Here is a 24,411-nt window from a genome sequence, read left to right on the forward strand (position 1 = left end):
TAATTATAGTTGAATCTTTTGTTGGATGTAATCCTAGTTCGAAGGTGAATCATAATAAATCTCATGTATCAAATTTTCTTTCTTGCTTTTATACTCTATTTTCTTGTGATTGTGTGCCGAATCCTAACGGCTTATATAACGAACCCACCGGATTATACAATCAATAGATTCAAAAAGTTCTTTGAGGCCATCTTGCACACCAAGATTGGTAAAACGGCACGCGCAGCAGCGTAGATGGAAGAATCGACCATTGCAAAGGCGGCCTCATCCGTGCGACCATGTTCCTAGCAATTGGTGTGTTGAGTTGACGGGGGAAATATCCAAAGTAACGCGAAATACTTTTGTCCAAAAAGCCGAAGTCAGTCAGTCGCCATTCTCACGACTTTAGTAGAAAAAATTATTTAGTTCGTGCGGAAATGAGTGCTTTTTAAAATGACAAAAGTTCAGTGAAGTAACACCAGACCTGGCCGATAACGCAACAAAAGGCATGGTTTGTTTAGCTAGTCCATAAATCCCGAAGTCAACGAGACTCGAAAGTTACCTGTGGATAGCAGCCGCATCAATTTAGCTCTTTTCTCCTGGTACCAACACCTGAGAATGAGATCTTGGTGTTTGTGGTCCTTCGGAACGCTCGTGTAAGTCAGCTGGAACGTTCCTTGCACGAGCTTGACGAACCCCAGTTGTGGGCACTCAAATTGGAGGGTATACCTTGCAATTTAGGCGTTGAGATCAGGCCTCTTCGTACATGAATGGACTTCTGGTGTGGCCCATCGCATTAGAGCCAATGGAGACGAACCAACCCCCCACCCCCAACAAAAAAAAAAGAAGAAAAAAAGAAATTTTAATGAGATGTTTGTCTTGGTGCCTCTTCAAGTGGCTTGTCCCACCATAAGATATTATAGATAATTTCACAACACATATTGTTTAGATGGTCTTTTTGCCGCCATTGGGGAGGTACATGATGTTGAACATTGTTGGTGTGATTGGTGCTGGCCCTTCTATTTGGGAAGAAATTATTTAGATTTGGTTGGGAAGAAATTATGTAGATTCGTTTTGACTTTTGTAATTTTGGAATTGCCTTTTTTTTTTTTTCATTGTCTTCCTTTCTTGTACTTCATCGATAAAATGGCAGTCCCTCTCTCAAAGACGATATGACAAAGAAAACTTTGAGAGAGGATTACTCGAGGACGTAGGCACATTGCTGAACCTCGTTAAATCGTGTCTTCTTGCTTGATTTCTTCATGGTATCAAAGTAGGTACGTACCTGTTTATGCGTTTGATCCATCTGTGTCCTTCTTCTTGGTGTATACACGGTTGTTGTTCAAATCATGACTGATTCGAGTTCGGCCAATCTCAAACCTAGCTCCACCGCCACCGGTCAGCAACTCACCAACATATTGCTGAATGAGAAGAACTTTCTTCCATGGTCTCGTGCTATTACTATGGCCCTTGGGGGCAAATCGAAGCTTGGTCATATCAATGGCCAAATAAAAGCGCCTCCCGAGAGGGATGCGAAATTTGATGAATGGCAAGCCAACGACAATTTGGTTATGTCTTGGATTTTTAACTCTATGGAATCTCAAGTGTATGAGATTTTTGCATATTCCCCAACAGCTCTAATCTTGGGGGAATCGTTCAATAAAATGTATGGACAAGCTCAGAATGCATCTCGAGTATTCGAATTGTAGCAAGAGATTGCTAACTCTAAGCAAGAAACCTCTCAATCCTTCACCAACCATCTTAGAAATATGAAGAGAAAGTGGGATGAACTTCGTCTGTGTAGGCCAGCAACCCAAAATGTGGCTGATTATATTCGACGGGAGGAGCAAGATCGCGTCTTCAAGTTATTGGCTAGCATTGGGCCTGGGTACGAAGGCGTGAGAAGACAAATTCTTATGAGTCCAAAATTGCCTACATTTGATGAAGTCTGTGGCTTGATTCAAGGAGAAGAGACGAGACGTCGAGTGATGAGTGTCTCGTCTAGTCTTGATAAACCAATCTCTGAAAGTTCAACTCATAAGGCTGTGATGAACAACCAACGTGGTGAATCTGTGGCGAAATTGACAAAATGAAAAAATAAAAGGCCTGTTCAATTTCATTGTGACCATTGTAATTGAGATGGTCACTCCAAAGACGGGTGTTGGTTACTCCATCCTCATCTTCGTGCCAACAAAGACAAGGTTCAAGAAGCAAAACTTGTTGTTCTAGGAAACTCTACAGAGTTTCAATCGAAACTTGGCACAACAATTTCAACAACTGCTTCAAATGCAAGGGCAAGGGGTGATTGGTTCAGGATCTTCGAGTCCTTCATTACATTCGGTCAACATGGTTAAGACATCGGGTACCGCTCTTTTAACCCAATCTAGTACTCAATTCGTCATAGATTCGAGAGCTACCGATCACATGTGCAGCTCGATAGATTTACTTTTTAATGTCTCCTCAAGTGCCTCATATCCACCTATTACTGTGGCTAATGGAATGCAAGTTCCAACGCGAGGAGCATGACAACTTAAGTTGTTCTCACAAAAATCTGATGTTTTGGTTGTACCTGATTTGTCTTCTAATTTACTTTTTGTGAGCAAGTGCACAAAAGAATTAAATTGCAACGTTATCTTCTCTCCTTCAAAGGTGTTGTTTCAAGATTGTAGTATCAAGAAGATGATTGGTGAAGGACGGCTACAAAATGGCCTCTATGTCCTTGACTATCATACGAATGCCTTGGTGGCAAGGAAGAATGCGATGGAGGCTTCAATACTTTGACACATGCGCATGGGTCATCCTTCTAACCGTGTGTCGCAAGCTATTGATAAAACTTTATTTCATAATTGCAATACTTGTGACTCTTGTCATTACGCTAAACAACATAGATTACCTTTTCCTCAAGGCTCTAATTCAGCTTCTGAGGTGTTTGATCTAGTACATTCGGATGTTTGGAGTGCTCCAATTGACTCAAGAGATGGTTTTAAGTATTTTGTTTCTTTTATTGATGACAAATCGCGAGCTACTTGGCTAATACCTTCTCAAAGCTAAAAGTGATGTAGTCACTATTTTTCAGGAATTTTGTAGCATGATTTAGAATCAATTCAAAACATGCATAAAGGTCTTACGCACTGATAATGGTACAAAATATTCCAATCAGACCTTCCAATCTTATTTGAGCAGCTTGGGCATTATTAATCAAATGGGGTGGCCGAACAAAAGAATCAACACCTTCTTGAGGTGACTCGAGCTTTATTATTTTATGGAGGCATGCCAAAGACTTATTGGAGCAACGCTGTTTTAACTAGATGTTATCTTATTAATCAACTTCCTAGTCATGTTCTGGGTAACAAGACTCCTATGGAAATTCTTTATGGGCAAAAACTTAATATCTTGCATTTAAGAGTTTTTGGGTGTGTGTGTTATGTGCACTCTCGAAGTGGTGGTAAGTTTGACCCTTGTGCTAAGAAGTGTGTGTTCATGGGCTATTCATCAACAAAAAAAGGATACAAGTGCTTTGATCCAACCACTAGGCGGATGTCTATATAGCGTGATGTTACATTTGATGAATCTACTATGTATTTTAATTCCAAGAGTCCAATTCAGGGGGAGTACAATGAGTTGATAGTTGAAATAATGGTGAATGAGTTGAACAATGGCCCTAGAATTGAAAGTAACCCACGGAATGACCGCGAAAGAATAGATGAGACTGAAGAAATAATCAGCAATGATAGCCCTGAATCAATGCCCGCACCAAGGACAGCTTCGGATCAAACAGCTGCCGAATTGGGTCCCACTACTTCCGAACTTGCTCCTACAACTCTAGCTCTTGTTTGGAGATCTACCCATGTGTCTAGACCCTCAACACGACTTCGGGATTTCACCACTTATCATACGGTACAATATCCCATCCAGAATCACATTGGCTATGAGAAGTTATCTTCTAGTTTTGTTGGTTTTTTTTTTAATCTATTCTTGAGGAGACCATAGAACCTAATAGTTTTGAGGAAGCTAGCAAGCGGCCTATATGGGTTGAAGCCATGAAATATGAGCTACAGGCACTTGAGAGGAATAATACTTAGGATGTAGTTCGCTTGCCTGATGGAAAGCGCATTGTTGGGTGTCGTTGGATTTATAAAGTTAAATATAATAGTGATGGCTTGGTAAAGAGGTACAAAGCCAGGTTGGTTGCTAAGGGATACACCCAGACTTATGGTATTGATTACAAGGAAACTTTTGCTCCTGTTGTAAAAATGAATACTGTTAGGGTTCTTATGTTGGTTGCAGTCAATTGCGGGTGGCCTCTATTTCAAATGGACGTGAAGAATGCATTCCTTCATGGTGATCTCGAAGAGGAAGTTTACATGGATCTTCTGCCTAGGCACCACTTACAAAGAGAAGACAGGATGGTGTGTAGACTCAGGAAGTCTATATATGCACTCAAGCAGTCCCCCCCAAGCTTGGTATGGAAAACTTAGCACCTCTCTTCTTAAGTTTGGATATAATCGAGGAGCAACAGATTCCTCTATGTTTACCAGGCTGATGAAAACGGTCTTGTGGTACTACTTGTATATGTCAACAATATTGTCATCACTGGGAGTAATCAGTCAGGGATTGATGCGCTCAAAACTCAATTGCGCCAGGAGTTCGATATTAAAGATCTTGGACAGCTGAAATATTTCTTGAGTATTGAAGTGGCATATTCTAGCAAAGGCTTGTTCCTTTCATAGTGAAAATATGTTTTGGATCTATTGAAGGAGACTGGCAAGATAAGTGCAAAACCAGCTAGCGTTCCTATGGACTTTCCTTTGCAAGATGTGGGTCGATTTCAGCATCTTGTTAGCAAACTAATCTAGTTAACTATTACTAAACCCGATATTACTTATGCCCTTAGTTTCGTGAGTCAATTCATGCAAAATCCTACACGAGGACATATGTGTTTGGTTGATTATCTGCTGAGGTACTTAAAGGCCACATTAGGGAGAGGTTTATTGATGAAGAACAATGGTCATACATAAATAGTTGGATATACCAATGTAGACTAGGCTAGAAGCCCTCGTGACCAAAAGTCCACGTCTGGATTTTGTATGTTCATAGGAGGTAACGTTGTCACATGGAAAAGCAAGAAACAATCCATGGTTGCCTGGTCAAGTGCTGAAGCAGAGTATCGGGCAATGACATTTGCTACTAGTGAAATCGTTTGGCTATGATTGCTACTTCAAGAATTGGGTTGTAGGCCTTTAGATTCTCCTACAAAATTATTTTGTGACAACCAAGCTGCTACTCACATCGCCTCAAACCCTGTGTTTCATGAAAGGACTAAATACATTGAGGTGGACTGCCATTTCGTACGGGAAAAGGTTCAAGACAAAACCATTGAGACAACTTATATTCGGAGTGGAGAACAATTGGCGGATGTGTTCACCAATGCTCTTCCTTAGGGGCCATTTCAAGAGATAGTGAGCAAGTTGACCTCCGATGATATCTTCGGTCCAACTTGAGGAGGAGTGTTGGCGTGATTGGTGCTGGCCCTTCTATTTGTGAAGAAATTATTTAGATTTGTTTGATTTGGGAAGAAATTATGTAGATTCGTTTTGATTTCTGTAATTTTGGGAATTGCCTTATTTTTTCATTGTCTTCTTTTCCTGTACTTCATCAATAAAATGGCAGTCCCTCTCTCAAAGACAATATGACAAAAAGAAAACTTTGAGAGAGGATTACCGAGGACGTAGGCACATTGCTGAACCTAGGGCCACCCTCGCTTGCATCGTGCAAGGGTGGTCCTCGGTTGGGTTGGGCGAGGGCACCCCTCGCTCGAGTCCAGTGAGAGGTGCCCTCACAAGCCCTCGCTAGCTTCAAGCGAGGGCGGCCCTTGTCGGCGTCAGGTGAGGGCCTCCCTCGCCGCAGCCGCGAGGGCACCCCTCACTAGGCCTTCGCGGTGTCGGGTGAGGGGTGCCCTCGCCGGATCCGGCAGGGCCGTCCTCACCTAACGTAGGCAAGGGCGGCCCCCGTCGGTGTCAAGCAAGGACGACTCTCGCCAGATTGCCTGACACCGACAAGGGCCTGGCAAGGGCAGCCCTCGCCCGACCTAGCCGAGGGCCACCCTTGCCCACCGCCGGTGAGGGCAGCCCTCGCTAGACGCCAACTTCCCTCCACCGACTTTGCCATGGTCGGCAAGAGAGAAGAAGAAGAAGAAGAAAAGAAGGAAAAACAGAAAAAAAAAAAAAAAAAAAAAAGACGAAAATGTCATTGGTGGGGTAAATGTGTCACAATTTGCAAAGTTTGGAGTTTCTAATGTCACAAAAAAAAAAGTTTTTGGTAAATTTATCACTTTGGACAAAGTTTAGGGTTTTTTGTGGTCTTTTCCCTATTATTTCATATATTGTTGATCTATTACTCACATTCATAGAGTATTTTTATGTTTATAAGATTGTCTACACAAATGTAGACGTTTAGATTAATATAAATCTCAGATCAAAAAAAAAAAAGATTAATATAAATCACTTTTATAACCAATTATATAAATTTGTTATATCAACTTTAATTTTAAATCTCTTATTTATATAGATTCCCAGATTTTGAGGGCTGTGCGGTGTGTGCGTGTGCGTGTGTATGTTCAATAAATGATTAGTAAGTGCCCGAATACTGGTGGAACCCTTTTTTTTTTTTTTTTTTATATATGTCCATTCGTTTGTTTTCCAAATTGATTTTGGGTTGGGCTGTGATGTTGTCTCGCACGAAGGCAATTACTTGTGTTCAGGTGGAACCTGAACTTCTGTAATAATCAATTCTTAAAATGATTTGTTTTCTCCGGCATTATCAGGTTTGTATTTCCTTTTCTAATGAGAGGGTTAGCTCCCTCCGCGTTAAAAATTCCATAATCAACGGAAAGCTCTTACACAGAGGGGCAACCGCTAATCCCTTAAAAAGTCTGTGATTATCAACATCAGAAGAAGGCTGCTGATATTTTATACAAAAAACAAGAACATTGAATAAAACGTAAGAGTATGATGGCCCTAATGTTGATAATTTTGACAAAACCAGCAACGATTTTCATACTAGAATTGAGAACTAGGAATTTTTTTTAGACAAAGAAAATTCGAGGCAAAATTGAAATGAGGCCTGATATTGGTTTTTCTAACAAATTAAGCCAATGTATTTGGACTTTTCCGACATTTTAATCGCTTATAAATAGGAAAAAATTAGAGGAGGGATAGATTCCCGCAATGACCCGACGACAATAGGGTGGCCCAATTATTAACATCAATTTCAATTCCTGTCTAAACTTTTTGCTGGATTCTGTCTGCCACGCCTATAACATTGTCACGGGCCAATATCCAACCCCCCATCACCTCTACAAGACACAAGAACACAGCAAACACGGCCTCGGACCATCCTATAATTAAAGCTCTTCGTTCTCATCACCTTTTCCCTTCTTTACAGAGTTTTATGTAGTTTCCTCCTACATGCAGTCAACCCGTTGGACCCGATTGCAATAGCTCTTTCGGGGAAACCCTGACAGAAGATGGATAACGGCTAATCTCCGATCCTCGCCAAGCGGAGATGCACCTCAAGAGATGGGGCATTATACAGGCGAGCAATTAAGCATCATACCGACCCAAGTTTCCCTTTGCCACAAGCTTCAGGCAGGCTTCGAACAGTACGAATATGAAAGAGCATAATCTGCACCTTGGGCGGTTCATTGATTCCATCCGTTCCTATATATATTCATTGCCTTTATCAAAAGGTGGGTCTGTTTATGTACAGAAAGGGGGTGATAATTAAGCAGGGCTGGCTCTATCTGAGAGCTGTAAATGAAATTCATAATGCACAAAAAAGAAAGGCAGCACCCCTGTGCCGGGTTTACTTTGGTTCTCGGGCACAGCAAAACATACTATGTACCAGCCTACTTGCTAAGAGGCTACTTAACTAACTACATTTATGTAAACATCAAGCTTGTCTTCTTTGAACTCGAAACCGAAATTTATCCCGCTTATTTCTCAGCAAGGGTTGTTTGGAAGCCCAGATAAACAGTCATCCGATCACGCACCTTCAGCACTAGGGGTAAAAAGCTCTGCAGAATTTTGAATCGAGGAGAACACCTCCGCCTGCCAATAAATATGAGAGCAATCAATCAACCAACCTATAATTGTCTGAAAGTCATGCAAGTTAATATCAAAAGATTCAAAATATAAATCTAAAATAAGACGCCCAGCACGTCCCAGAGAACAAAACCCACTCTTCAGGGATTTTCAAGTACAGGCACTGTAATTATCAATTGTAATGCCGCTGAGACACAACAACGTTAGCCTAGGTATTACACACCCAAGTAAAGTGACTAAGTGAAGCAAAAGTTACTCAAAGATAACATATATCAATCGCCAACAGTCAGATAAAACGTGAGTTTACTATAATGTATATAAACGAATCTACTACCTGGACATGGAGGAGCTGAAAATGATGCAGCCTGTACCTTCAGATACACAACATATTTAAGCATCAGTAATCAATCCAGCCACAATCCTTGAATGTTCAGATATGTAACATTTGATTCTGCTCAAGTACAATCAACCGCCAATCATTGTTTTAAAAGGTGGGCCCAGATTCATGGGGCTGTATACACCACCATTATACCATGCTATGTGAAAGATCTAAACGCTAGATCCCCGGGTGAATCCAGTTAAGAATGTTACAAGTTCAGAAGAACAATAAATTTTAATCAGGTCAAATGTGAAGAAAATTCCATAATACAAATTGGAACAAGAAGCTACTTTAACCTGCAGTTTGAAAAGGATCTTCCTCATTTTCCATACAAATAAAATAAACGTTCTTCTCTGCTTTTTAATATATTTGTTTGACAGATAATACCACATAAAAAATAGTTCTCCTCACACATACGAAGTCCAATATTCAGTGACATTGGCAATGCTCCTCTCTACTATGTAAGTGGACCAGATGCACAGAATCAAACTGTACCTGAAGACACTTGTAATATCAATGACATCTGGCGTAAAAAAATTGCTCAACCGAACCCAAACCCTTCACTAGCCTCATGAATTGCAAGAAGCAGGCGTTCCTGAAGCTGTTCTTTGGAAATATATTCTGGCAGGTCCAGTTGATTAAAACTGAAAAAAAGAGATGCTCACATAAATAATAATAACATATGCAGCACATAAGTCATGAAAACTCCAGTGACCATATTTAGCATTGCAGTAAGTTTTTCCATCCACTGACCATGTATGAGCTGAAGGTAGCCGGTCAGGAGCTCCATATGCTTTGTGAATCTGGAATCTCTGAGGACCAGATATGCCTTGCAAAGCCTTGAACCCCTCTAACGGAACCTGAAAGACCCAAAGGATACAGTAAATTTTTACAAATAGAACATAATTCATTCAACATAAGTCATTTGCAACTCCAACAGCATGCATTTTAGTTAGATACTCAAATCCTATCTCAGCCATATAAAAAATGAAACAAATCGTCATCGAGAAGTTACTCAATGCACCAAAGAAAATCACCTTAGAGGTTCCAGTGACAAATTGAAGCAATCTTGCCATGTCTTCTTTGTTAAAAGATTTAACAACCTCCCAAAACCACTGAACAACACTAGATGCGGCCGAAAAACCAGTATACTCGGCGTTGGCTCTCAGATCATCCACTGCAAGAGTATTCAATTATAAATTTCACAGGCACTACAAGAAAAACTAATAGCTAATGGAAGAAGAGCCAACTCACAATCAATTTCTGGAAGTCCACTAATCAGTAGCTCAAGCTCTTTATCATTGAAGAGAGCTATGAGATCCCGAGGTATTAACTCATTGAAGCCTTCCATGAATGAATTGATTTGAGGCCTGATAGCATTAGTTAAAATATGGTCAGCAACAAGGTCCACATACTCGTGCTTTGTTTCTTCTGTAACCCTTATATTCCTTCCTCCAGGTTTAAGCTCATAGTCGGTGACCTAGTAGGAAAACCACAAGGATCAAAACAACTGAAGAAGCTAACTGAAACATAAGAAATATGGGACAGACTAAGTCAATGATAGTATTTAAAAAACACAAACCTCATTTTTCTCATAAAGAATGTGTTTCTCCTCATCTGCATCCATACTGAACGTGAGGTCAAGAATGTCGCTCACATCATTCTGCCAGGGAAATAAAAGTCTCGTCATGAATAAGAAATCCACAATATAGTACTCTTCAATATTAAAAGCCCGGGCACTCTAATAAAGCAGATTATTCATCAGCATATCCTACAAACCTCCAGCATCCACTTCAAATTTTTGTAGTAGTCAGGATCCACAGCTTCTATGTCATGATAAGTCACTTTAATTCCAAGAATATGCTTGTAAAAGGACCGGGTAAAATGAACATCCAATAGCTGTCCATCAAACAATGCCTTAGCAACCTGCATCAAACACAAACCAAAGATATTTTCACTGAAAGCAGAAATTAAAGAAGTAGGCTGTTAATGGAAGTTGTCCAACAAAATTTCTTACCACACGTCCAACAAACTTAAAATATGAAAGATGCTCAGTTTGGTAGACGGAATTAGGATTTGGCTGAAAAGTCGTGTTGTTTCCCACAGTTGTGAATAAGAGTGCACCTCTGTCAAATATAACCCTTGATAGCAATTGATACCACTCTCGAGTTAGGCCACCAGCATCAATCCCTTCTTCCCCCTGAAATTGCACATTCAATCGTCCTTTTAGCTCTTGAGTTGGGCGCATGCGCAACTGATTGTAAGAATCCTCCAACACATAGGCCCGTCTAACACTTATGCGCAAAGGGCCTGAGAGATGTTGCTCATGTTGTTGCCTAATTCTGGACCTGAAGTATGCCCTTTTATTGTCAAAATCAACAAGCCTTGGTGCCTTCAACATCATTGAAAGAGAATTCTCCAACAAGCCCGGATTCTGTCTTATAAAAGCATTCAAAAGCCGGCGATGCTTCTCAGCAAACTTAGCAAACGTGACAGTTCCATCAAGCCTTTTGTGAGAGTCTCCATCACCTTCTGCAATCACTGAAGTGGATCTTCCAGGAGATTTTTTAATTTCGTTAGTGGAATTACTAACATGATCCTGTTGCGTGACAGAATTACTGGCTTGCAGCTTCTCACACAGAACAAAGAAAGCCTCTATATAGGGAAGAAGACGTTGAGTCCCTGGAGGAAGCGGAGATCCAGGAGTAGTTCCCTGCACATGCTCCACAATATTCATGTGTGACAGTGAGTTCTGACACAGTTGTGTCTCTGTCATGCTTATACAGTCACTTAGTTCTTGCCACAACGACTCAAGAGCAAGATTTAACTTCCACATCATAGGTTGCTCCTCCTGTTCCACACTGACATCGACACTTGAGTTCCCATCAACACTGGATGAAGTGAGAGCGCTAAGTGCTTGAAGCACACGTAGGATAGCAGCCCCAGCTATGGAACCAGCACTAAAACCCAACATATGCGTAGTCCTCAGGGTAGATAGTTCGCGGACAGCAGAGCCGCTCAACTCATGAGCCAAATTGGAAAGCTCTGAGATAAATAATTTCCTGATGGGAGCAGCAACTAGCGCCAACTTCTTCAGCACCTCACCAGAAAGAACATAAACTTTATCTGAAAGCCTGCAAAATAGTTGAATGGTTGACTTCTTGCTAGAGCAGGGAGAAAGAGCAGAGAATCATAAACATATCTTGGAAGAAATGAAACATAGTCAAACTTAAAACTTCACGTCATTCAGTAGGAATTAGTAGAAAAGCATGGATACTGCAAACTTGGGTGATATCCAAAGATCAAATAAGAATCAAGATCAGTACCCCTCATGTCCCAGCAAACAGCACAAATTGCATAAATCGGAGTGTGGCAGCTGCAGGAAGACATCATATATACTGATGCTTCTCCTTCCATTTGAAGAGGATAAGTTCAGATTTGAATTTTCACACTCTTTATGAAGCTCTGGCTCTAATGAAGGTTTCTCATTTTGGCCTTGCTCCGATTGCTCTGCTGGCTGGGGCTCATTTATTGCTTGTTCAGACCCAGATTGACTTTCTAATTTGAGAGCCGGGTTATCAACAATTTCTTTAAGTAGACCTAATACCTGCGCCATGGATATTTATAAACTTATCTCAGAGCATATTCTGAGATCAATAAATTGAAAATAACTAAGTGATGCTTATAAATCTTAAGAAAAGTAAGGTCCTGTATTCATCACTTACCTGCTCGAAATGAGTAGTGCCCCGTGAAAACATGGACCTGTTCAAGAGCTTCAAGAATAGGACCAAAGGAACATCTCCATCCTGAATTTGAAATCCATCTGATGAAACTCCTCCTTCGACAATTTTCTCTTTACCTTTATGTGACTTTGCATCTGCGTGACTTGGGCTTGAAAGCTCCCGCAAGAGCGAGAAATCAAAGTAAAACAACATACTTGCTACAGCAGGATGATTTCTAGCCAAGAAAGTCAAAATCTCAAGAATCCGACGCAACACCAAAGGAGGAAGACCTGACGGAACATTTTAGAGACTAGGTTAGAAAGAAACAAGGGTAACTAAAGCCACCCGAAAAGAAGAAGACATACCATCCAACAACTGTGAACGGCCATAAACAATATTTGACTGACAGCCATAGAGCCTCTGGGAGTTGATTTTCGCCAATTCACTTTCTGAACCTTCAGCTTCTGGCTTAATAATATTGAGCAAAAGATGAACTAAACTTGACCTTGTAATGCTGTGTGCACACAAGTTAAGCAAGAGTCTCTGGAGCAGGCCCTTGCCAAGAGGCTATCCACATGAGAGGCAACAAAGCCTACGTTAGCCAAAACTCACTCCCAAGAAGCAAAAGAAGATAACACGCAGATATCGAGTTGTCAATTTTGAATATTCAGAGAGTCCAAGATTCTTTCCAAAGTTAGATATTGCAAAAGACTCAAGTCCTCCTACCATCTCTGAAATGCACCTCTTTCCTAGTGCAAAAAATAAAATCTATAGATGCTCAACTGCTGAGCCAGTTAAAACATATGCAAACCAGTCATCTACGTAAATGTACATAGACCCGCAGATGCTAGGGGATTCTTTCAAATATTTTAGTAACTTTAATAGGCCATGAAACAGCATTACCTGAGCTAACCTTAGGAGGCGAATTAATGCTTTTAGTGCATTTGTATCCAGAAGTGGTTCACCCTCATATTCCTTCATCTTCAAGCTATCAGATATGGTAGAAGATGCCCTTCGGCCAATTGTAACTCCAACACCCCTGTCCATTGATGGCCTATCAAAACCCAAACCATTCCTCCGGTTACTCAGTCTGTGGCTGCTTCCAAACAGGCTACGAGCTGAATAATGACTCATTGCTCGATCCCTCAGCATATGGGCTTCAGCCAGTAGTGGGGAAGGCAATGCTGACAACACTGCTTCTGACGAAGTCAAAAGCACCTAGACAAAAACACAAAGACAGCATTATGAGAAAGCATAGTGAAACCTAGGAGGATGGGCAAAAAATCCAAACCTCTTCACGTAAATCAGCCGGAAAAGTAGCAATTATTGAGGCGTTATCCATATCAACTGGCTGGGCCAGCTGTGCACTCCTTTGCGCTCTTTGTTGGGCCAGAACTTCTGCTTGAATATCTGGAGGAAGGGCAGCTAAGAACTCAGGATCAATTTCATCTGCTGATGGTGGCACATAAGTTGGAGGTTCAACAGACTGGGCTTGTTGAGAAGCTAGAACTTCTGCGCGCAATTCTTCAGGTAACGCCTCCAAGAATGTTGGATCAATAACGTTTCCCCCAGGGACATCACCATCTAAAGCAGTTTGATCAGTGTGACTGCCATTTTGAGCAACCACAGCGGCCTGCATTGCTGACGGTCCATTCTCACCAGGTTCAGGGACAGGCACAGATTGCTCGATTTGATTTTCTTCAGCATCCAAACTATTCATGTCAATGTCAGCATTGGGCAGCGCAGAAGAGGCATCAGCATCACTTGCCATATCGATATTAGGATGAACAATGACATGATTATTGGCCTGACCCACCACTGAAGATCCTCCAGTACTATGAGCAGCCATAGCACCTCCATCTGCAAGCACATTTGCACTCACTTGATCAACTGACTCAGTTGATGAGATGATCAACTCCTGTACCGTCTCTCCCTCCTGACCAGTGGCCCCGTTTCTATCCCCAATTTCCATGCTATCTTGTTGACTGGGAGTGTAGTTCAATGAAAGTGGTTGAATAGACATGGGTTCTTCGGCAACCAACTCAGAATTGACCTGCTCTTCCAGAGGAACACTCTCAACAGCCCGAATATTCTCTTGATTTTCAGCTTCATTACAACCTTCTTGCTGTTGATCTTCAACTGGTTGGCCAATGCTATTGTTGACCTCAAGTGCGGGTTGAATGCTACTTGAAGGTGGGGCATCCTGTTGTTCCTTCTCCTGGACCTCTGAATTCTCTAATTGCCTTTCAGCTGGACTGCTGGCAGGAATGCTTTGATGAAAGTGAGATAAGAACTGTTCTTCTATTGCCTGAGCTATTGCAGAAGCTTGAGAACCAATCTGGGGCTGACCATCATCAGTCCAACGTCCATCACCAGGTCCTCTGCGACCCGGTAGTTGTAACGAGTCCAAATTTATTGAGTAATCAGACAAAGGTGGAGGTGCCGAGCCTCCAAGACGGTTACTAAACAGACTACTTGGCAAATGATCATATGGAAGGACAGGCGCATCAAACATGTAAAAGTGAGATGCATCAAAGCTTTCAGATGTCAAAGATTCCAGATCCCTGGAGGAATTTCCTCCGGACCACATAGAGACCATGTCTCCTGCCTGATTTGGTCTTAATAGAAGGGGATGCTGAAAACCAGATGTTTCTGTGGTGGATCGTTCGAACGAAGACCTACCTGTTTGCCGACGCCGTTCAAAACCCAGTGATCTACGGAGACCAAAAAGGTCATCCACATTCACCCCTTCAAAAGGTTCAGCTGCAACATCAATAAGACCGCTTGTAGCTCCAGGTTGACCAAGCACCTGCAAATGATCATCTAACCCATCAAGAGCTTCCCGCCACCTTACTTCAATAACACGGTTTTCATGAAAGTCATCGTCTTCTTCATCAATCATCTCATCATTGTAGTCATCCCCTAGGCCAGCATCATCATGGTCTTCCACATCAGTATCAGCTAGAGACATCATACCAGTACCATCTTCAGCTTCATCCTCGTCCTCACCGTCGTCGTCGTCATCATCGTCCTCACCGTCATCACCCATGTCATCTTCATCACCCATATCATCATCTGCCCTGTTCTCAACACCGAATGTCACCTCAAGGTGGTTTGTGTTATGCGATGAACCACCTTCTTCCATCTCTTCCCGCATGAATTCCATCTCAAGGTTTGCAGCAGGACTAGAAGCCAATGTCTCTTCTGCTTCATCTACCCTATTTTGGCCCATCAACCGCTCGGGATTCACATCACGGCTTGCATCAATTTGGGAAGATCCTCGAAGCTGAGGTTCTTGTGTCTCAGCAGCATCTGCAACTTCCTCTTGATTGAACCTGCTCTGACTTTGCTCTGCTGTTTCCACAGCTGAAGTTGCATTTATATGCTCATTCACCCTATCAATTGACCCCACAAATTTTTTCTTATTTGAACCATCTGGCTTGATTACCGGCTCATTCATATTGGCAGCTCTTGTGAGGCTCTCCAGTGATTTTACTATAAGATTGACAGTTTTAGGAGCATCAGGATGGTCCAGATCGATAACTTGAAGAATTCCTGTCAGACACTGTACCATGCCTCCATCTATCATACTTTTTGCTATGTCAGGCGAGCATCCTGAACCGGGCAAGGTGCCAGGTGATGAATTTTTTGACAATACAGAATATGCTAACTCAACAAATGAGAAAACCTTTTTATCTGGCAATAAAACGGTTCTGGCAGAGTTGCTTTCCAGGTTTGAGAAAGACGACAATGTTTTCACTAATTCACAGATTACGCGCCTTCGCCCTTCTCCAGATCGACCACACAAAACAACCAGAAACCAGGATGCCTTCTCAGACAACTTGTCTCTCCATTCATCAGGTCCTAAAGATTTATTAGCTGATAATGGAAGGAGATGATGTAAAATATGGTGTAATATTCCAGAGCTGTATGGATTACTAGAAACTTGTAGCTGAGCCATCTCAAGATCCCGTTTCAGTATAACCCCCACAGCATGTGCATACATCAAAAGAATATCACTCATTAGTTTAAGGACAAAAGTCACTTTGGCCAATCCAGCAGATCTATCAAATTCCAACTCATTTTTTTTGTTATCGCCAACCTTGCTTTTTCCCTTTACCTTAGTTATAGGTTCATCAACCTCCATGGGTGATGAGCAATTACCACACTCCTCCTGGCCTTTGGTTGAAGGAAATTTCAGTACAATATCAATGAGTTGGTCGATGACCTGGGTGAGGTTGGCAGGAACTTTTTTGTGGACCTTAGAACATTTAGCTGATCCCTCAAGAACCTTACTTTCAGTAGCCCGACCAGTTTCAGTTAAATGTAGACTGTGTTCACTTGATGTTTTTGGCTTTTCCTTTTCCTTTGACAAAACAACAAAGTTCCTACCCCCTGATGACTCTACTTGACAAACAGCAGTTGCAGCTCTCATAAAGATAGCAGGATCTCTGGAGATGACAGGAGCCATAGATGTCAAAAATGTTCTCGGGGATAAACGCCCCGCATGCCTGTTTCCACTCACAGTCTGTCGAATTTCCAATTCCATAGCCGATTGCAGTGTCTGAGGATCTTCAAGCAGATGCCTTATTATGGCAGATGCAACAGTGTCATATCCAGGGAAGAAACAAGCTTTGGGGAGACTGAAAAGTGCTGGCAATGCTCCATTGTCTAGAAACTGCAAAGCCAGTGTGTGAGATTTCGTCAAACGAGCACATAATTGCAGAACGGCTTGCATGATCATGGCAGGGACATGATCCTTTATAAAGTCGCATGCGACTTCCAATAACTTATGACTCTCTTCAATAGTCAAATGACCAGTTGGGTTGCCAAATATCTTCTCCATGGCAGTACCAGATTCTTTGTCACAGACATCAGGAGCTTCTTTATTTTCCGTGATTGGGTTTGTCGTTGGTAATGAAGCCTGATCTGCAGATGAGTCAGGTAGAGATCTCATTGCAACCCCAGTATTCTCCGAAGAAACTTTGGGCCTGGACTGTAGCATGTTATCCAATATAAGTAGCAACGCACTTATGCACTTTTGGAACAACGTCTCATCCCCCCACTCACTTTTAGACTTGAAGTTCATCAGAATATCTATTGCAACAGACACAATACCCTCTTGAGCAGCGATTTCTCGTGCACTTCCATCTTCTAAAAGGAGCAGTGCCATCACACGGGATATGATACAAAGTGCATTTATATCCCTCAACATATGCCCAGAAAGCTTTAACTGCTGGATAAGATATACCACCACCTTTGAACGGTCTTCTCCTTTGTTTCGGTTGCATAGGGTAGAAAACAGATCTGTCAAGGTGAATGCCATAATGTCACCATTTTGAAACAATTTGACTGAAGCAGAAAGAATATCATCAACAGGGGGGGCCTTAGTCTGGCCTCCATCCGTTTCAACATCCATTGACTTGTCAGCAACGTCAATTTTACTGGTTTCAGATGAACTCCCCAGTGACAGAGCAAGTGCTCGTGCCAGTTCATCATCCTCCTGCACAGGATCCTCAGCATGACTGAACAACCACTCCATCGCCATTTCAACACTATTTGTTTCAACCCGTCTTAAGGCTTCCTCCGCTCTTGCCCTTGTAAAACCCATTTCAACAATGGTTGTAATAGTTGCCTCATCAGGCGGAGGAGGCACATATCGCTGGTTCGTGCTCCCAACAGCACCACTTCGGTTCCGTCTCAAATCTCCAGTGCCTGAATACACATGCATAACAAGGGAAACGATAGAAGCGATAAAACCAGGACTGCAATTGGGAAAGAGTTGGTGGTTCCAGATAGGAAGTATGACATCCAGAACTTGAGATTGCAACATCTTCACAAAGACTTCTGGATCCCTTGGTACTGGAAACAGTCCTATAGACAGACCAGTTGTAGCCGGCTGCACGAGTAACTGAGCCTGGGAGGCAGAAGGAGATAACAGAAAAGCAGGGTTAACAAAATACTCCAATTCACGACAGTAGCTTTGAAGCGTATCGAGAAATATTCTGCCTGATTGTTTAGTTTCTTCAACTAGCTTATCATGATCATCCCCTGATGTTCTCATAGAATATGGAAGTGTCCAGAGCAACTGACTCGTAGCTTCGAAAGTGGTAAGTAGCTCTTTGAATGTTTCATGAACATAAAAGCTGTTCACCATTGCTGCATAACATGTTCGGCGTTTACTGTCAAATGTGACAGCCGCCATATCATCCACAACCTTACCAAGGTACCGACATTTCACTGATGGCCCTTCAGAAGTTGAATGCCCAGAAAAATTAAGAGCCTCGTGAAAAACTTTGGCCAATGCAGATCCAAGGGTCTTTGAAGCCGTTCCCAATGCACCTGAGTCACCTCTGCGACGGTTTGATGAGGTGAAACCCTTGACAAGTGCTGTAAAAAAGGAACGTATTGTTGATGCCAATTTGCCCAAAATTTCTATCATGAGGACATCTGGACTCTTTTTTTTCAATTCTAAGGAAGATGTATCTGGTGCATTTGAGTAAGCTTCAGAGTCAATGTTCAGAGCCTCCAAGTGCCTCCCTGTCCTTCCTCCGCGTAAACGTGTGAAACCATGCCTAGTACGTCGGTGTAAACCTTCACTAGAACGCACAATTGAAAGAAATTCCCTCTCTCCGCCCCACAAAGAATGAGAACTGTTCCTCACTGAAACAGGGTTCATGTATCTCACCACCGGTATATTGGCATCGTCATCACTCTCTCTTCCAACCGCACTGGAAGAACCTGCATCAGAACTCTCAGGTTCTTGCTCAAGATTCCTCTTCTCTTCCCCCTTAGAATCACTAATCAAAGATATTTGCCAGATAATTTCCCTATATGCCCTTCCAATACCCTTCAATATATCAGCATCCGAAGTGCCCAGTTCAGAAAATAAAGTTGTAGTCCCTTTCAACAAGAAATTAGAAAGAGACAGAATACCTTCGAGAATAAAAAGATGTCGCAAAACAGTTGCTTGCCTTGTAGATTCAATTGCTGCGAATGGAGTATCTCCAACCGACATTAAGAGATCAATCGCTTCTTTTAGATGCTCCCTGATAAAGGCACATACTGCACGTGCGAGAGAAGCAGAGTGCTGTAATGAAAAGTTTTTGAAAGCAACAGACAAACTATGCCCAAGTGAAGCTGACATCGGCATTAAAGGCAAGGTTAGCAACCTTAAGACAGCTTCAATCCCCTTCTTCTCAACAAACAAACGACATGTTTCAGCATTCTGAAGCACCGTTTCAAGAAGACGAGCCGCATTACTTGCAAAATCTGGTAGAAAAGCCTCAGCATTCAAGCCAGAAGCATCAGGTGATGGCTCTAGGTTATGCTCCAAAACATCCATCTTGGCTGAGTCCTTATCATCTGGAGAAACAAAACTTCCCCCTTCAGCATCAGTTTCCATGGGAACAGCAGAGGATGAGCACGCTGACTCAATAGTGGAGTTGGATGACTCAACCCCTGAACCAATGTTTGAAATTACGTTCAAAATCTCAATGAGCATATCCACACCAGGTCCCCGCAATGAGGAAGCATGGCGCAGTAGTTCGTCCAGCCCACTAGACAAGTTACCAGGTGTATCGCCAGTAAGCCAGCGCAAATATCCTCTAGAGGTAAATATTTTCACAAAGCACCTCAATGCATTTCGATCTTTCACAGCCTGGAGACCGTTATTATTAAGGCACAAGGCATCCAGACACTGAGGTACGCAAGATATTGCCTCTGCAGAGCAGATAGCACCATCCAAGATAGCATCCAAGAAAGCAGAAGGAAGACCAGCTGCCTCTAAAATGGAAAAGCATGTAGGATCCTTATGAATCAAATCACTCATCACAGTTGCTGCAAGTGAGAAAACACCACCACCAAAATCTTTTGCCCTTTGGAAAATTACACACAGGCAATGAGGTAACAACCTCTCGGTGGAGCCATTAATACTAGTAGTATTTCCAGGAGCATAAGTTCCAAGGGATATTGCACGCAACAAAGCTTTCATTAGTAGTCGCCGGTGGTGTGAAACTAATGATTCAGAATACAGAGGCTGTATGTTATCCAAGTCACTGGAAGCGGCGGCCACTACATCTGCACTGGCACTGCACTCAGCCTTTTCACCTTGTTGCTTAGAACCATTTTCTACATAAGACACTTCCATCTCCAACCGTTTGATGGTATCATCCAGACCTCCCAGCTCCCTGAACAATGCAGCAGCTGGATTACTATAATCCATGAAAGCTTCGAGAATATGCACGGCCGTACAGACCAAGTGCAAGTGCTGTGGATCTGTATCATTGAGAAGGGGAAGCAAAGTAGCTATGAATCCCGCTTCCCGCATGGCTGAACACCCAGTTGATGACGAAACCAGAGTGGTGACAAGAGATAGTAGCGCCTCAGCAAATACAACAGACCACTTCGAGGAGCCGCTTGTAACAGATTCAATAGCCTTCTGCACAAGGCTGGAAAGGATACCTCGGTATCCACCTGATGTAACTGTAGTCAGGACCGTTGTCTGACGAGATCGATCCTGACAAAGAGCAACCAATGAAAGTAGACACAGTATGCGGATTTTTTCAGGAACTGCATCTTCATGGCTCAATAATGATAATAATTCATTGATGAATTCAGGTTCTGTATTGAAGAAAGAAGCTAAATCATCAGCATCACTGCTTGCTTTGACTAGAACTATGAAGGCGTATAGGCGAATGCACGTGTACTGCTGCCGAGCAGCTAAAGAGCCAAATGCCCTCGCAAACCGCAGTCTTGTTAGCAATGAAAATCTTAAACCACTTGGTACTTTGTACTCCACAACAAGCTTATTTAAAAGCTCTAGATCAGTTTCTAGACAAGCATTCGCATTAGGCAGATGAATGACCCGTAACCCCTGGATTTGCTGTTGCTCATTTCCCGAATCCGTAGGCAATTCTTCTGCCTCATAAAATTCAAAATGAAGGGTGCAGCCCAACTCATGGGCAATGGTGTCACACCCACTCTCCACAGCACATGCAACGAGTCCAAGGCCCTCTTCCTTTCCACCCCAACCTTGTGCAAGAGCATAAAGCTTGGATTTCAAAGATGCATCTCTGATAGAGCCCTTCCCTATAGTCTTTTTTAGGAAGGCAGCCAAAGTTTGCAAGCAAGCCTCAACAACATCCACATCAGTTGAAGCAAGCAAAGATGAGAGATGCTGCTGCATTCACACACCAGAAGCAAGAGTTTCAATAATAAAAAATATAGCAATGGTCATCTTATCCATTTCACTAGGAAAGTAAAGCTGTTCTCACTACTTAAGGGTAACTACCCATCTCAACTATGGCAACATGGGCTGAAAATGTTAAACTTACAACGGTGCAATCATATGACATGATACCTATATAGATATGTGTGTATATAGGTAGAATTCTGTTTCCCTAAAATTTCTTAAAGCAGTACTCCTTAATCCAAGTATGGTGACAATCAGAAGTATGCTGTGACACAACTAAAAAAAGGCAGGTGATATCCCAATGCTTTCAGTTAGGACCAGCCCGAAAAATTTCAGTGTTGCAAGGACAAATTAAGATTCATAAGGGAAAAAAAAAAGGATACGCACCTCATATGAGCTGTAGAAGTGTTTATTTGTGCAATTTTCCAAGATTATTCGTATGGCACGAAGAATTTGAAGAACTGCAGCCTTTGGGAAAGGAAGATCAGATTCCAAAAAATTATCCTCGAGCTGTAAATCTTTTCTCGACTTAATGTACTTCTCAAAAAATGAATCAAAATGATTGAAAAGATCAACCCAGTGATGAAAATCTCCCTGCATAGCCCAAAGATGATCCTAAAGTGATGAGTACCATTTGTGAAGCAATGTACATTCAATTAAAAGTAATAAACTCACCTTATCAAACTCCCAGACAAAACATTTAAGGGGTTCCTCTATATTCTCGAGCAGAACAGCAGTAACACTGTCAATGAAGGATCGAATCTTTGGAGGCTGCAGCAAAAAATGGAAAATAAAAAGTCCAACCAACTATGAGAATTCTTGATTCGTATACTTTTCTATGGCCATCTAAATGCAATTAAAACAGAGATGAGAGATTATTGGAATAAAAAATGACAAAATTTGCAAGTAAATGACTATTTCCTATCCTGCTCTAACCAATTCCTTCTCACTTCTCATTTGATGGTCAAAATTGTCTTGTGTCTACCAATAAAATTTGAGAAAATATAAACAAAAAGCCTCCATATTGCAAAACCGTGCTCAAATGTCATTGTAAGTTCCATCATAGAAAGTACCATTAACAAGGCACAAGCAAAGGACACTAAGCAGCATCATTCTAAAATGTCTTAAAGAATAGTCCGCACAAGAAAGATCCTAATAACTCATTGTCATAATATTCTCTATGAGGATAAAAGATCTAGTACTGCAATTCCAGATTCAGAGTCGTATCGTGATCGGAATACGCCATTTGCAAACTCTAAGTGTACATCTGAAAGCTCAAAAATAAGCTTTAAAAAATTTCTGGGCTATTAAAACAAGACCAAGTCAACAAAACTAAGCTCCTCATCTGTATTTCAATAATAAAGTTAATCTGAAAAAATTCTTACAAAGGTCATCATCATTCACTCTGTTAACCAGAAGCACTGAACCAGATACCATTTTCTTGTTCGAACTTTGTAAGTGTCTTAATCATTGGTCATTACTCAATCTTGATTGGAAAAGGTTGGACTTTAAGATGCAAAACTTTGCCCCTTTCCCTTTTTGCACTAGGTACCAAATTTACCTCGCTACTAGAGTACTTACTTTGAACTGTTTTAGGTTGGTCTGAGTGAATTAACATCACTCCAAGAACAGAGAAAATATAAAATATACAAGAAGCCAACTGAAATCTCACCATTCTACTGCAAAATTAGTGTCCCTAGTTTCGTCTCCAAGGTCCTTGTTTCAAAGGAGAAGAAGCCCAAAAAAAGAAAAAGAAAAAAGAAAAAACATCTTGTCTGACAATCCAGTCAGCCAAATAACCCAAAATGAATTACTGCCAACCCCTAACCATTGTCACAGACTTTATCCAGCTCCATAGAATTAAATCCTTAACACGCTGCATATATGTAATTTTCCAAAATAACATTGCTGTCTATATGCAGCATCCTGAATTAAGTAAAGACTAAGAACAGTATGCAGTAAAAGGATTACCTTTGAACCCAAAACCCAGTCAGTAGACACCATTGAGTCGAATCGGAGGTAAGAAGGGAAAAAAAATCACGAAGTTCAATATGATCCTTCGAAGGAAGCTAAGTCTTGCTGGTTTCTAATAAGACGCTACCTCGTATGATCCTCAGTTTATGACAAGACATTGCTTCATATCGGCGAGACTAAGTGGGGAAAAGACAAAAAAACCATGCAGTGATCGATGATGATATAAGCCCTGGCAGCAAGACCTCGCTCCGTACGATCCTCAATACACTCAACTCCCCGACAGAACAATCGGACCCAATTGGATTCCTCACCGCGGAGAACCGATTCACGAAACCACACACCACGCAAGCAATCGAGCGCCCAGATAAAAAAATAAAAAAGAGAGAAAGATCGACACTGACCACTTCCACGGCCCTCCGCTTCATCTTCATGTCGTAGCCGCACGCATTGCCTGAGGCCGATAGCGCTTCCGGGGACCGATCAATCCTCGGCGGCGGCGAGAATTGACCGATCGGTGACCCCACGGCGAGCGGAGGCGGGGGCGACGGCGGAGCTGCTGATCACTGCTCCCCCCCGGCGATCGGATGCTCTCCGGGGAACGCCGCCGATCGAGGGCTGGGGGAAAATCCCGAGCGAGCCGGGACGCGCGCGCGAAGGCCCGAGATTGGGGCTCGCTCGCGATGCAGAATTAGGGTTTTACGAACGATCAAAGCGAGAGATTTAGAACGAGAGAGAAGGAAAGAGAAAGAGAGAGAGAGAGAGAGAGAGAGAGAGAGATGAGTGGAGAAGAATTCTATTCTTAACTGGGAAGGAGTTGCGGAGTGCTGCTCTGTATTTATACCGGGAGGAAGGGAAGGGAGGATTTGGGAAAATCAGCACGGAAAAAAAAAAAAAAAAAAAAAAAAAAAAAAAAAAGGTGTAGAGAATATATCATGGAAAATCAGCCAGTGAAATTTTGTGATGAGGAAAGGAATTAATTGATAAAAAATAAAAGAGAAGGTCGGTTTAAGGGAAAATTCACTCTTACCAAATGATTTAGTTTTATATTGCTCGGCTTAGCTA

At 42.0% G+C, this 24,411-nt stretch overlaps 1 protein-coding gene across 4 annotated transcripts; it reads right to left on the reverse strand.

Annotated features, from left to right (window-relative positions):
- Nucleotides 1-7,653: 7,653 nt before the first annotated feature.
- On the reverse strand, nt 7,654-24,132 carry LOC104449116 (E3 ubiquitin-protein ligase UPL1). 4 transcript variants are annotated; one of them, XR_726498.3, is made up of 17 exons: nt 23,751-24,132; nt 22,051-22,146; nt 21,763-21,969; nt 13,474-21,360; nt 13,086-13,400; nt 12,548-12,749; nt 12,186-12,472; nt 11,787-12,067; nt 10,478-11,594; nt 10,240-10,386; nt 10,043-10,123; nt 9,715-9,940; nt 9,498-9,637; nt 9,214-9,320; nt 8,956-9,104; nt 8,416-8,452; nt 7,654-8,087 (listed from the first exon to the last, which is right to left on the reverse strand). XR_726498.3 is itself a non-coding variant. In XM_010063142.3 (16 exons), the coding sequence occupies exons 1-15, from the start codon at nt 23,778-23,780 to the stop codon at nt 9,002-9,004; spliced, it is 11,229 nt and encodes a 3,742-aa protein (XP_010061444.2). In that variant the 5' UTR covers nt 23,781-24,132; the 3' UTR covers nt 7,654-8,087; nt 8,956-9,001. The 4 variants fall into 4 exon arrangements, 1 of the variants encoding a protein (XP_010061444.2); XR_726497.3 differs by having other exon boundaries at nt 8,416-8,446; nt 13,474-21,363; XR_726496.3 differs by having other exon boundaries at nt 13,474-21,363.
- Nucleotides 24,133-24,411: the final 279 nt, after the last annotated feature.

The sequence above is a fragment of the Eucalyptus grandis genome, chromosome 6 (genome assembly GCF_016545825.1).
Source record: "Eucalyptus grandis isolate ANBG69807.140 chromosome 6, ASM1654582v1, whole genome shotgun sequence".
NCBI classification, from domain to species: domain Eukaryota; kingdom Viridiplantae; phylum Streptophyta; class Magnoliopsida; order Myrtales; family Myrtaceae; genus Eucalyptus; species Eucalyptus grandis.

Coding starts and splice junctions, on each gene's coding strand:
- LOC104449116 (XM_010063142.3), bottom strand. CDS start 23,780: ATGAAGATGAAGCGGAGGGCCGTGGAAGTG. Junction 13,401..13,473: donor CGGCTGATTTACGTGAAGAG/GTTTGGATTTTT, acceptor GTTTTTGTCTAG/GTGCTTTTGACTTCGTCAGA. Junction 12,068..12,185: donor GCACTACTCATTTCGAGCAG/GTAAGTGATGAA, acceptor TCCATGGCGCAG/GTATTAGGTCTACTTAAAGA.